Source organism: Pristiophorus japonicus, chromosome 9, assembly GCF_044704955.1.
Source record: "Pristiophorus japonicus isolate sPriJap1 chromosome 9, sPriJap1.hap1, whole genome shotgun sequence".
NCBI lineage: Eukaryota > Metazoa > Chordata > Chondrichthyes > Pristiophoridae > Pristiophorus > Pristiophorus japonicus.
In genome coordinates, this window is record NC_091985.1 from 184,319,414 (window position 1) to 184,331,935 (window position 12,522).

Below are 12,522 nucleotides of genomic sequence, written 5' to 3' on the forward strand. Positions count from 1 at the left end.
TTATAGCCCACACTCACATACCAGAAACTGACAGGTACAGATTTGACTCCACACTAACATACCAGACACTGACAGGTAGAGATTATACCCCACACTCACATACCAGAAATTGACAGGTACAGATTATACCCCACACTCACATACCATTGACTGACAGATGAATACGTGGCTTGAGCAGTGGTGCAGCAGGGAGGGATTCAAATTCCTGGGGCATTGGAACCTGTTCTGGGGGGGGTGAGACCAGTACAAACCAGACGGTCTGCACCTGGGCAGGATCGGAACCAATGTACTAGGGGGAGTGTTTGCTAGTGCTGTTGGGGATGAGTTAAACTAATATGGCAGGGGGATGGGAACCAATGCAGGGAGACAGAGGGAAACAAAATGGAGACAAAAGCAAAAGACAGAAAGGAGATGAGTAAAAATGGAGGGCAGAGAAACCCAAGGCAAAAAACAAAAAGGGCCACTGTACAGCAAAATTCTAAAGGGTCAAAGTGTAATAAAAAGGCAAGCATGAAAGCTCGGTGCCTCAATGTAAGGAGTATTCGGAACCCAGAAGAGGGCTTTGAGCTAGTTAGAGTGGCTGAGAGCTCAGATGAACAGGACCCCAAGAAAGAATGCAAAAGGCAGGAGGCAACAGAGCAGAGTAGCACTGGGGTAAGTGTAAACCACAAGGTGATAGGAAGGGACAATATGTATGAATATAAAGGGGCTGCAGGAGGGGTCAAAACTAAAAATCATGGTTTAAAAACTAGTATTAAAACACTCTACCTAAACACACGCAGCATTCGAAATAAAGTAAATGAGTTGACGGCACAAATCATTACAAATGGGTATGATTTGGTGGCCATCACAGAAACGAGGTTGCAGGGTGGCAAAGACTGGGAATTAAACATACAGGGGTATCTGACAATTCGGAAAGATAGACAAGAAGGGAAAGGAGGTGGGGTAGCTCTGTTAATAAAGGAAGATATCAGGGCAGTTGTGAGAGACGATATTGGCTCTAATGAACAAAATGTTGAATCATTGTGGGTGGAGATTAGAGATAGTAAGGGGAAAAAGTTACTGGTGGGCGTAGTTTATAGGCCCCCAAATAATAACGTCACGGTGGGGCGGACAATAATCAAGGGAATAATGGAGGCATGTGAAAAAGGAATGGCAGTAATCATGGGGGATTTTAACCTCCATATCGATTGGTCAAATCAAATTGCACAGGGTAGACTTGAGGAGGAATTCATAGAATGCATACGGGATTGTTTCTTCCAACAATATGTTACAGAACCTACAAGGGAGCAAGCTATCTTAGATCTGGTCCTGTGTAATGAGACAGGAATAATAAACGATCTCCGAGTAAAAGATCTTCTCGGAATGAGTGATCACAGCATGGTTGAATTTGTAATGCAGATTGAGGGTGAGGAAGTAGTGTCTCAAACGAGCATACTATGCATGCTTAAACAAAGGGGACTACAGTGGGATGAGGGCAGAGTTGGATAAAGTCGACTGAAAACACAGACTAAACGGTGGCACAATTGAGGAACAGTGGAGGACTTTTAAGGAGCTCTTTCATATTGCTCAACAAAAATATATTCCAGTGAAAAAGAAGGGCGGTAAGAGAAGGGATAACCAGCCATGGATAACCAAGGAAATAAAGGAGAGTATCAAATTAAAAACCAATGCATATAAGGTGGCCAAGATTAGTGGGAAACTAGAAGATTGGGAAAATTTTAAACGACAGCAAAGAATGACGAAGAAAGCAATAAAGAAAGGAAAGATAGATTATGAAAGTAAACTTGCGCAAAGCATAAAAACAGATAGTAAAAGCATTTACCGAGAAATAAAATGGAAAAGAGTGACTAAAGTAAATGTTGGTCCCTTAGAAGATGAGAAGGGGGATTTAATAACGGGAAATGTGGAAATGGCTGAGACCTTAAACAATTATTTTGCTTCGGTCTTCACAGTGGAAGACACAAAAACTATGCCAAAAATTGCTGGTCACGGGAATGTGGGAAGGGACGACCTTGAGACTATCACTAGGTGGGTAGTGCTGGGCAGGCTAATGGGACTCAAGGTAGAATAGTCCCCTGGTCCTGAGAAAATGCATCCCAGGGTATTAAAAGAGATGGAGGAAGTTAAAGTAGATGCATTCGTTATAATCTACCAAAATTCTCTGGACTCTGGGGAGGTACCAGCGGATTGGAAAGCAGCTAATGTAACGCCTCTGTTTAAAAAAGGGGGCAGACAAAAGGAAGGTAATTATAGGCCGGTTAGTTTAACATCTGTAGTGGGGAAAATGCTTGAAGCTATCATTAAAGAAGAAATAGTAGGACATCTGGATAGGAATAGTGCAATCAAGCAGACGCAACATGGATTCATGAAGGGGAAATCATGTTTAACTCTAATTTCCCGGAATTCTTTGAGGATATAACGAGCATGGTGGATAGAGGTGTACTGATGGATGTGGTGTCTTTAGATTTCCAAGAGGCATTCGATAAGGTGCCACACAAAAGATTACTGCAGAAGATAAAGGTACGCGGAGTCAGAGGAAATGTGTTAGCATGGATCGAGAATTGGCTGACTAACAGAAAGCAGAGAGTCGGATAAATGGGTCCTTTTCGGGTTGGAAATCGGTGGTTAGTGGTGTGCCACAGGGATCGGTGCTGGGACCACAGCTGTTTACAATATACATAGATGACCTGGAAGAGAGGACAGAGTGTAGTGTAACAAAATTTGCAGATGACACAAAGATTAGTGGGAAAGCGGGTTGTGTTGAGGACACAGAGAGGCTGCAAAGAGATTTAGATAGGTTAAGCGAATGGGCTAAGGTTTGGCAGATGGAATACAATGTTGGAAAATGTGAGGTCATCCATAAAAAACAATAAAAGGCAATATTATTTGAATGAGGAGAAATTACAACATGCTACGGTGTAGACGGACCTGGGGGTCCTTGTGCATGAATCCCAAAAAGTTAGTTTGCAGGTGCAGCAGGTAATCAGGATGGCAAATGGAATGTTGGCCTTCATTGCGAGAGGGATGGAGTACAAAAACAGGGAGGTCCTGCTGCAACTGTACAGGGTATTGGTGAGGCCGCACCTGGAGTACTGCGTGCAGTTTTGGTCACCTTACTTAAGGAAGGATATATTAGCTTTGGAGGGGGTACAGAGACGATTCACTCGGCTGATTCCGGAGATGTGGGGGTTACCTTATGATGATAGATTGAGTAGACTGGGTCTTTACTCGTTGGAGTTCAGAAGGATGAGGGGTGATCTTATAGAAACATTTAAAATAATGAAAGGGATAGACAAGATAGAGGCAGAGAGGTTGTTTCCACTGGTCGGGGAGACTAGGACTAGGGGGCACAGCCTCAAAATACGGGGGAGCCAATTTAAAACCGAGTTGAGAAGGAATTTCTTCTCCCAGAGGGTTGTGAATCTGTGAAATTCTCTGCCCAAGGAAGCAGTTGAGGCTAGCTCATTGAATGTATTCAAATCACAGATAGATAAATTTTTAACCAATAAGGGAATTAAGGGTTACGGGGAGCGGGCGGGTAAGTGGAGCTGAATCCACGGCCAGATCAGCCATGATCTTGTTGAATGGCGGAGCAGGCTCGAGGGGCTGGATGGCCTACTCCTGTTCCTAATTCTTATGTTCTTATGACAGGTACAGATTATACCCACACTCACATACCAGAAACTGACAGGTACAGATTATACACCACACTCACATACCATAGACTGACAGATACAGATTATACTCCACACTCACATACCAGAGACTGACAGGTACAGATTGTACCCCACACTCATACCAGAAACTGACAGGTATAGTATAAAATATACAACTTCGTAGAGTAATTGATAAAATAAAATGATTACACCCCATACTCACATATCAGAACTTGACAGATATAGAATAAAACAGAACTGAAGAGATACAGAGAAAGGCCCACACTCACATACCAGAGACAGATTGATACAGAGTGAAACTCAGACTCATTTACCAGAGACCGACAGATACAGGGTAAATACTCATCTCCTCACCAAAAATTGACAGTTAGAAAGTAAAACCAATACTCTATCAGGAATTGGTGGTGCACAGTAAAACAATACTAACAGACTGGAGAATGACGGGTGTGGAGTCGAGCTCACATTCACATAACAGAGATGGACAGGTACAGGACAAAACACACACTCACACAACAGGAATGGAAAGATACAGAATGAAACCCACAGGCAGTTACCAGAAATTGACAGGTACAGAATAAAACCCACACTCTCCTGTCAGAAACTAACATACAGAGTAAAACCCTCAAGAGATGGACAGATACAGAGTCAAATTCACACCCCCATACCAGACACCCACAATATTAATTCTATATTTAACTGTCAATGGTTCAGAGAGTGAAAGTGTCAGTATCTATCCGATAATCACCAGTCAGTCCCACACTGACACTGCACCGGAGATTGAAAGTGGCATTGTACATCCTATACTCACCTGTCAATCAGCACCTCACATAGGGCCCAAGTTTCCACAGGATAAAAAACGGGCGCCCCTCCAAGCTGGGCGCCCGTTTTTCGCGCCTAAAACGGTGCCAGAAAAATAACGCGCTATTCTCGAGCGCTTTGCATGTCCTTGTCTGTTTGGCGCGGCGCCCACGGGGGCGGAGCCTACACTCGCGCCGATTTTCTAAGTGGGAGGGGGCGGGTACTATTTAAATTAGTTTTTTTCCTGCCTGCAACGCTGCGCGTGCGCGTTGGAGCGTTCGCGTACGCGCAGTGTGAAGGAAACATTGGCACTCGACCATTTTTGTAGTTCTTTATAGCTGTTTGATTTTTGAAATTTTTTTAAATAAAAGCACATTGCCATCAGCACTGAGGCTACCCTTCTCACTGTCTCCTTCCCCTCCCCACCCTCCTCGGCAACAAACGGCAGTTTCCTCCCCCTCCCTCCCCTCCACGGCAGCAACAAACCGCTGTCTCCTCCCCCTCCCTCCCCTCCACGGCAACAAACCGCTGTCTCCTTCCCCTCCCTCCCCTCCACGGCGGCAACAAACCGCTGTCTCCTTCCCCTCCCTGCCCTCCGCGGCAACAAACCGCTGTCTCCTTTCCCTCCCTCTCCTCCACGGCGGCAACAAACGGCGGTTTTCTCCCCCTCCCTCCCCTCCACGGCAACAAACCGCTGTCTCCTTCCCCTCCCTCCCATCCACGGCGGCAACAAACCGCTGTCTCCTTCCCCTCCCTCCCATCCACGGCGGCAACAAACCGCTGTCTCCTTCCCCTCCCTCCCCTCCACGGCGGCAACAAACCGCTGTCTCCTTCCCCTCCCTCCCCTCCACGGCAACAAACCGCTGTCTCCTTCCCCTCCCTCCCATCCACGGCGGCAACAAACCGCTGTCTCCTTCCCCTCCCTCCCATCCACGGCGGCAACAAACCGCTGTCTCCTTCCCCTCCCTCCCATCCACGGCGGCAACAAACCGCTGTCTCCTTCCCCAACCCCCATGGGAACGAACGATGGCTGAAGCACTTTCACACAGGTAGGAAGATGGTTTATTTAATCTTTTCTTTGCTTATAAATGTTTATTCAGGTTGGGTTTATTTGTATAATATTTGTAGAAGTATAAATAAGGATTGATTGTAGAATTGAATGACTCCCCCCCCCCCCCCCCTGCCCCCCACCTCGTTCTGGACGCCTACTTTGTAACCTGCGTCTGATTTTTTAATGTGTAGAACAGGTTTTTTCAGTTCTACAAAAATCTTCACTTGCTCCATTCTACTTTAATTTGGAGTATGTTTTCACTGTGGAAACTTTCAAATCAGGCGTCAGTGGCCTGACAAGCCCCCTTTTGAAGAAAACATTCTGTTCCAAAGTAGAACTGTTCTACCTCACTAGAACTGCAGAAAAAAAAATGTGGAGAATTGCGATTTCTAAGATAGTCCGTTCTCCACCAGTTGCTCCTAAAAATCAGGCGCAAATCATGTGGAAACTTGGGCCCATAGTGTCAGAGAATGAGAGAGGCAGTATCTATCCAACACTCACCGGTCACATAGTGTCAGAGAATGAGAGAGGCAGTATCTATCATACACTCACCTGTCACATAGTGTCAGAGAATGAGAGAGGCAGTATCTATCCTACACTCACCTGTCCCATAGTATCAGAGAATGAGAGAGACAGTTTCTATCATACACTCACCTGTCACATAGTGTCAGAGAATGACAAGAGACAGTATCTATTCTACAGTCACCTGTCACATAGTGTCAGAGAATGACAAGAGACAGTATCTATCCAACACTCACCTGTCACATAGTGTCAGAGAATGAGAGGTAGTATCTATTCTACACTCACTTGTCACATAGTGTCAGAGAATGAGAGACAGTATCTATCCAACACTCACCTGTCACATCGTGTCAGAGAATGAGAGACAGTATCTATCCAACACTCACCTGTCACATAGTGTTAGAGAATGAGAGACAGTATCTATCCTACACTCACCTGTCACATAGTATCAGAGAATGAGAGAGACAGTATCTATCCTACACTCACCTGTCACATAGTATCAGAGAATGACAAGAGACAGCATCTTTCCAACTTCTATTATTAAGGACGCAGTAATGGGACATTTGGAGTAGCACAATTCAATCAAGTAGAGTCAGCATGGTTTTTTGAAAGGGAAATTATGTTGAACAAATTTGCTGGAGTACTTTGAGGATGTAACGAGCAGGGTGGATAAAGGGGAACCAGTGGATGGGGTGTGTTTGGATTATTTCCAGAAGGCATTCATCAGGTGCCACATAAAACATTACTGCACAAGATAAAAGTTCACGAGGTTGGGAATAATATATAGCATGGATAGAGGATTGGCTAACTAACAGAAAACAGAGAGTCGGGATAAATGGGTCATTTTCCGGTTGGCAAACAGTGACTAGTGGGGTACCGCACGGATCGGTGTTAAGTCTTCAACTATTTACAATCTATATTAATGACTTGGGTGAAGGGATCGAGTGTAATGTAGCCAAGTTTGCTGCTGATACAAAGCTGGGTGGGAAAGCAAACTGAGGAGGACACACACAATCTGCAAAGGGATATAAACAGGCTAAGTGAGTAGGCAAATATTTTGCAGATGGAGTATAATGTGGAAAATGTGAGGTTATTCACTTTGGCAGAAATAATAGAAAGCAAGTTATAATTTAAATGGAGAAAAATTGCAAAGTGCTGCAGTGCAGAGGGATCTGGGGGTCGTTGTGCATGAAACACACAAAGTTAGTATGCAGGTACAGCAAGTGATCAGGAAGGCAAATGGAATGTTGGCCTTTATTACAAGGGGGATAGAGTATAAAAGCAGAGAAGTCCTGCTACAACTTTACAGGCTATTGGTGAGGCCATGCCTGGAGTACTGCATACAGTTTTGGTTTCCGTATTTGAGAGGATATACTTGCACTGGCAGCTGTTGAGAGAAGGTTCAATACCGGAGAACAGGGGTTAATTTATGAGGATAGGTTGAGTAGATTGGGCCTATACACAGTGGAGAAGATCTTTTTGAAACTTATAAGATAATGAGGAGGCTCGACAAGGTGGATGTAGAGAGAATATTTCCACTCATAGGGGAAAATAAAACTAGGGGACATAGTCTTAGAATAAAGGGCCGCCCATTAAAAACTGAGATGTGGAGACATTTCTTCTCTCAGAGCGTTGTAAATCTATGGAATTCTCTGCTCCAGAGAGCTGTGGAGGCTGGGTCATTCAATACATTTTAAGGCAGAGATAGACAGATTTCTGAGCGATAACGGAGTAAAGTGTTATGGGGAGCGGGAAGGGAAGTGGAGCTGAGCCCATGATGCAATCAGCCATGATCTTATTGAATGGGGGAGCAGGCCCGAGGGGTCAAATGGCCTACTCCTGCTCCTATTTCTTATCTTATGTTAACTGAATCCTGCCAGAGTCAGCACCCTCTGGGATTGAGCGAGAGGGAGGGAAGTCAGTGAGTGTAGAACTGAACCCAGCCAGAGTCAGCACCTTCAGGGGAGGGGAACCAGTGAGTGTAGAACTGAACCCAGCCAGAGTCAGTACCTTCAGGGGAGGGGAACCAGTGAGTGTAGAACTGAACCCAGCCAGAGTCAGTACCTTCAGGGGAGGGGAACCAGTGAGTGTAGAACTGAACCCAGCCAGACTCTTGACACAAGCAGATTGTTAGTTTATTTTACTTGTATACAAGGGGAGAGTGCCCTTGACAAAGGCTAGGGTTACCAACTCTGCAATCCACAGAAATTGGAACATATTTATACACCCAAGTAAACAAGTCCCAGGGAATCATGTGTAATGGTTCCTCTTTTTTGTAATAGTGCAGAGTCTGCAAGATTCAACAGTCTCTTTCTACAGCAGTGTAATTAATTACCTCATCAGTGTTACCCAATGGATACTTGTCTTTGCTATCCTTTCCTTATTTGGGCTAACCTTTTCCTTGCCCCCTGTACACTCCAGTGTCCAGTTTTTGGTTATCACATCCTCATTGTGGTTATAATTAAACAGAAAAGACAGATGACCTCAGTTGCTGCAAGGTATCGCAACCCGTGGTTTCAACTGCTGACAGCTTCTTTGGTATAGTTGCTGAAGTAAGCTCTAATTCTTAGGTTGACCAAATATAATGTCCCAGCAAGCCTTGCAATCTATGGTTGCTCCTTTTTCTATCTTTCCACAGGAACCAGTGAGTGTAGAACTGAACCCAGCCAGGGTTGGTGATGATAATTGGGAGCGGAGGACAAGCTGGCTTGAGACGTGCGATGTGTTTGAATTTCAGGACAGGGACAGGGAAGAGAGAATGGGGCAGGGATTTACTGCTTTGGAGGAACAAGAGAGGAAATAATGTTCCATACAATCTAAATTTGTCGGTTGTGAATTACTGTCCTTTACTTGCAGTAATGATTTTTGTAAACTCCTTTTCCAGGTTGTTCGAAGGGCAGGATTTGCAGACGGGAAACTCAAACCAAACATCATGTCAAGATCTGTCAGAATCACTCGATTCATCAGGACCTGAATATCATCGGCCTTTGAATGTGGAAGGAGAAATGTTTGTCTGTTCTGTCTGTGGGAACAGATTTCAAACATCAGTGTGACTGGAAAAGCACCGAGACACACACACCCGAGTGAGAGTGTTCCAGTACACTGACTGTGGAAAGAGCTTTAACCAGTGACACAGCCGAAAAAATATCGCAGCATTGACAGCGGGGAGAAACCATACACGCGTTCTGTGTGTGGACGAGGCTTCAATTGATCTTCCAACCTGGAGAGACACAAGGACACCCGGACCATGGAGAAACCTTGGGAATGTGGGGACTGTGGGAGGGGATTCAGTTCCCCGTCTGAGCTGGAAATTCATCGACGCAATCACACTGGAGAGAGGCCGTTCACCTGCTCCGAGTGTGTGAAGGGATTCACTGCCTCATTCACCCTGCTGACACACCAGAAAGTTCACACTGGGGAGAGGCCGTTCATCTGCTCCGAGTGTGGGAAGGGATTCACTCAGTCATCCCACCTGCTGAGACACCAGAAAGTTCACACTGGGGAGAGGCCGTTCACCTGCTCCGAGTGTGGGAAGGGATTCACTCAGTCATCCCACCTGCTGACACACCAGCAAGTTCACACTAGAGTGAGGCCGTTCACCTGCTCCGAGTGTGGGAAGGGATTCACTCAGTCATCCCACCTGCTGACACACCAGCGAGTTCACAAGTGACTGCAGGGTTTGGATTCTGCTGTTGTCCCAGACTGAATCGAGTCCATTCTGACAGTTGGGCTTTTTTTCTGCTGATATTGATTCCCCCGATAACTGGGCTGGAGTTTAATATTCTGGATATTTGACCAATTAATCAACGGGAAAATGCTCAGATTAAAAAATAATGCTGATTGTGTTTGCATCCATTACTTCACCCTTTTTAAAAAAAACATAAGAAATAGGAGCAGGAGTAGGCCATTAGCCACGCGAACCTGCTCTGCCATTTAATAAGATCATGGCTGATCTGATCTTGGGCACAGCTCCACTTTCCTGCTTGCTCACCATAACCCTTCACTCCGTTATCGCTGAAAAATCTGGTCAGCTACACCTTATATATAGTCAATGGCCCAGCCTCCTCAGCTCTCTGGAGTGGGGAATTCCAGATTTACGACCCTCAAAGTAGAAATTTCTCCTCATCTCAGTTCTAAATCCCATATTCTTAAACTATGCCCCCTAGTTCTAGATTCCCCCACGAGTGGAAATATCCTCTCTGCATCTACCTAGTCGAGTCCCCTCAGTATCATATGTTTCAAGTAAATCACCTCTCATTCTTTTAAACTCCAATGAGTATAGGACCAACCTACTCAACCTATCCCCATAAGTCAACCTCTTCATCTCAGGAATCAAACTAGTGAAGCTTTTCTGAACTGTCTCCAATGCAAGTATATCCCTCCTTAAATAAGGAGACCTAAACTGTACACAATACTCAGTGTATCTCACAAATACCCTGTACAGTTGTAGTAGGACTTCCCTGCTTTTATACACGATCCCCCTTGCAATAAAGTCCAACATTTCTATTGACTTTATAATTACTTGCTGTAACTGCACGCTAACTTTTTGTGTTTCACACATAAGGGCAATCGGGTCCCTCTGTACTGCAGCATTTTGTAATAGCTCTCCATTTAAATAATAAATTGTATTTTTATTTTTCCTGTCAGTGTGGATAACCTCTCACTTTCCCACATTATACTCAATCTGCCAAATATTAGCCCACTCACTGAGCCTGTCTGCATCTATTTGCAGATTCTTTGTGTCCTCCTTCAATTTGCTTTCCCATCAGCTTTGTATCATCAGCAAACTTGGCTACATTACACTCAGTCCCTTCATCCAAGTCATTAATATAGATTGTAAATAGTTGAGGCCGATCCCTGCGGCACCCCACTAGTCACTGTTTGCCAATCGGAAAATTACCCATTTATCCCGACTCTCTTCTGTTAGTTAGCCCACCCTCTATCCATGCTAATATATTACCCCCAATCCTGTGAACTTTTATCTTGTGCAGTATCCTTTTATGTGGCACCTTATTGAAAGTCTTCTGCAAATCCAAATACACCATATCCACTGGTTCCCCCTCATCCTCCCTGCTCGTTACATCCTCAAAGAACTCCAGCAAATTTGTCAAACATGATTTCCCTTTCATAAAACCATGCTGACTCTGCCTGACTGTATTATGCTTTTCTAAATGTCCTGCTACTGTTTCCTTAATAAAGGAGTCCAGCTTTTTCCCACCAACAGATGCTGGGCTAACTAGTCTATAGTTTCCTGATTTCTGTGTCTCCCTTTTTAAATAGGTGTGTTACATTTGTGGTTTTCCAAACTGCGGAGACCTCTCCACAATGCAAGGAGTTTTGGGAGATTTCAACCAATGCATCCACTATCTCTGCAGCCACTTCTTTTAAGACCCTAGGATGCAGGCCATCAGTTCCAGGGGACTTATCCACCTTGAGTCCCATTATTTTACTGAGTACTTTTTCTTTAGTGATAGTGATTGTTTTAAGTTCTCCCTTCCCTAGAGTCCGTAAAAACCGATACTAAATATCAAAAGAGTTTTATTCAAATATTGAAAGCTGCAATAAATGGAGCTTAAGTTTAACAATTGATAAAATGAATTGAAGCTGCAGGTTGGGATGGAGCCAGACATGATGTGTCCTGAAATACCGCCGGTGTCCAGTAGATGACGCTGTCCCTCCAATTAATTCAGACTGATTGGAGCGTGACTGCCCCCGAGAGCAGGAGGAATGAGGGCAGATCCAGGTCAACATTGAACTTACTGCACCCCACAGGGACATCACACACTGCCCCCTCCCTGGGGCAGCTCAGGGTCAGACACTGCACCCCACAGGGGCATCAAACACTGCCCCCTCCCTGGGGCAGCTCAGGGTCAGACACTGCACCCCACAGGGGCATCAAACACTGCCCCCTCCCTGGGGCAGCTCAGGGTCAGACACTGAACACACTGCACCCCACAGGGACATCACACAATGTCCCCTCCCTGGGGCAGCTCAGGGTCAGACACGGAACATACTGCACACTATGGGGGATGCACGAACTGCCCTGTCTCTGGGGTAGTCACTCTGCTGGAGGGTCCACAGACAGAAGGGGAACTTCTCCAAACATTCTGGTCATGAATTCTGAGTCAGATTGATGCCGATTCCCCACATTCTGCGCTGCAGCCTGGGAAGACACAGAGATCACATGGGACCTCACAGACCCTGGAGAAGCCCTCCAGACCGCAGAGCTTTGGCCCACAGACTTGGGACACTGGGCCTCCACACTGGGGGAGCGATCATTCTGCTCCCCCAGACCCCCCATGTTAGCTCTACTGTCACTGTGAGCTGCAGGGAGTTACATTTATCCCCAGCAGCACTCCTACCCCCCGAAGATGCTGACTCTGGTTGGGTACAGAAATACAAAGCAAACATCTTCAATTTCCAGCACACACTCAGGAAATGTACCCCATTAACCGGGCACTGTACAGGGCTGGA

At 45.4% G+C, this 12,522-nt stretch overlaps 1 protein-coding gene across 1 annotated transcript in view; it reads left to right on the forward strand.

Annotated features, from left to right (window-relative positions):
• LOC139272783 (zinc finger protein 239-like) overlaps nt 1–11,260 on the forward strand; it is a 31,683-nt gene extending 20,423 nt beyond the window's left edge. Inside the window, exon 3 of the mRNA XM_070888895.1 lies at nt 8,933–11,260. Within this exon, the coding sequence (XP_070744996.1) occupies nt 9,296–9,718 (423 nt within the window). The 5' untranslated portion in view covers nt 8,933–9,295 and the 3' untranslated portion in view covers nt 9,719–11,260. The remainder of the gene's footprint in view (nt 1–8,932) is intronic.
• Nucleotides 11,261–12,522: the final 1,262 nt, after the last annotated feature.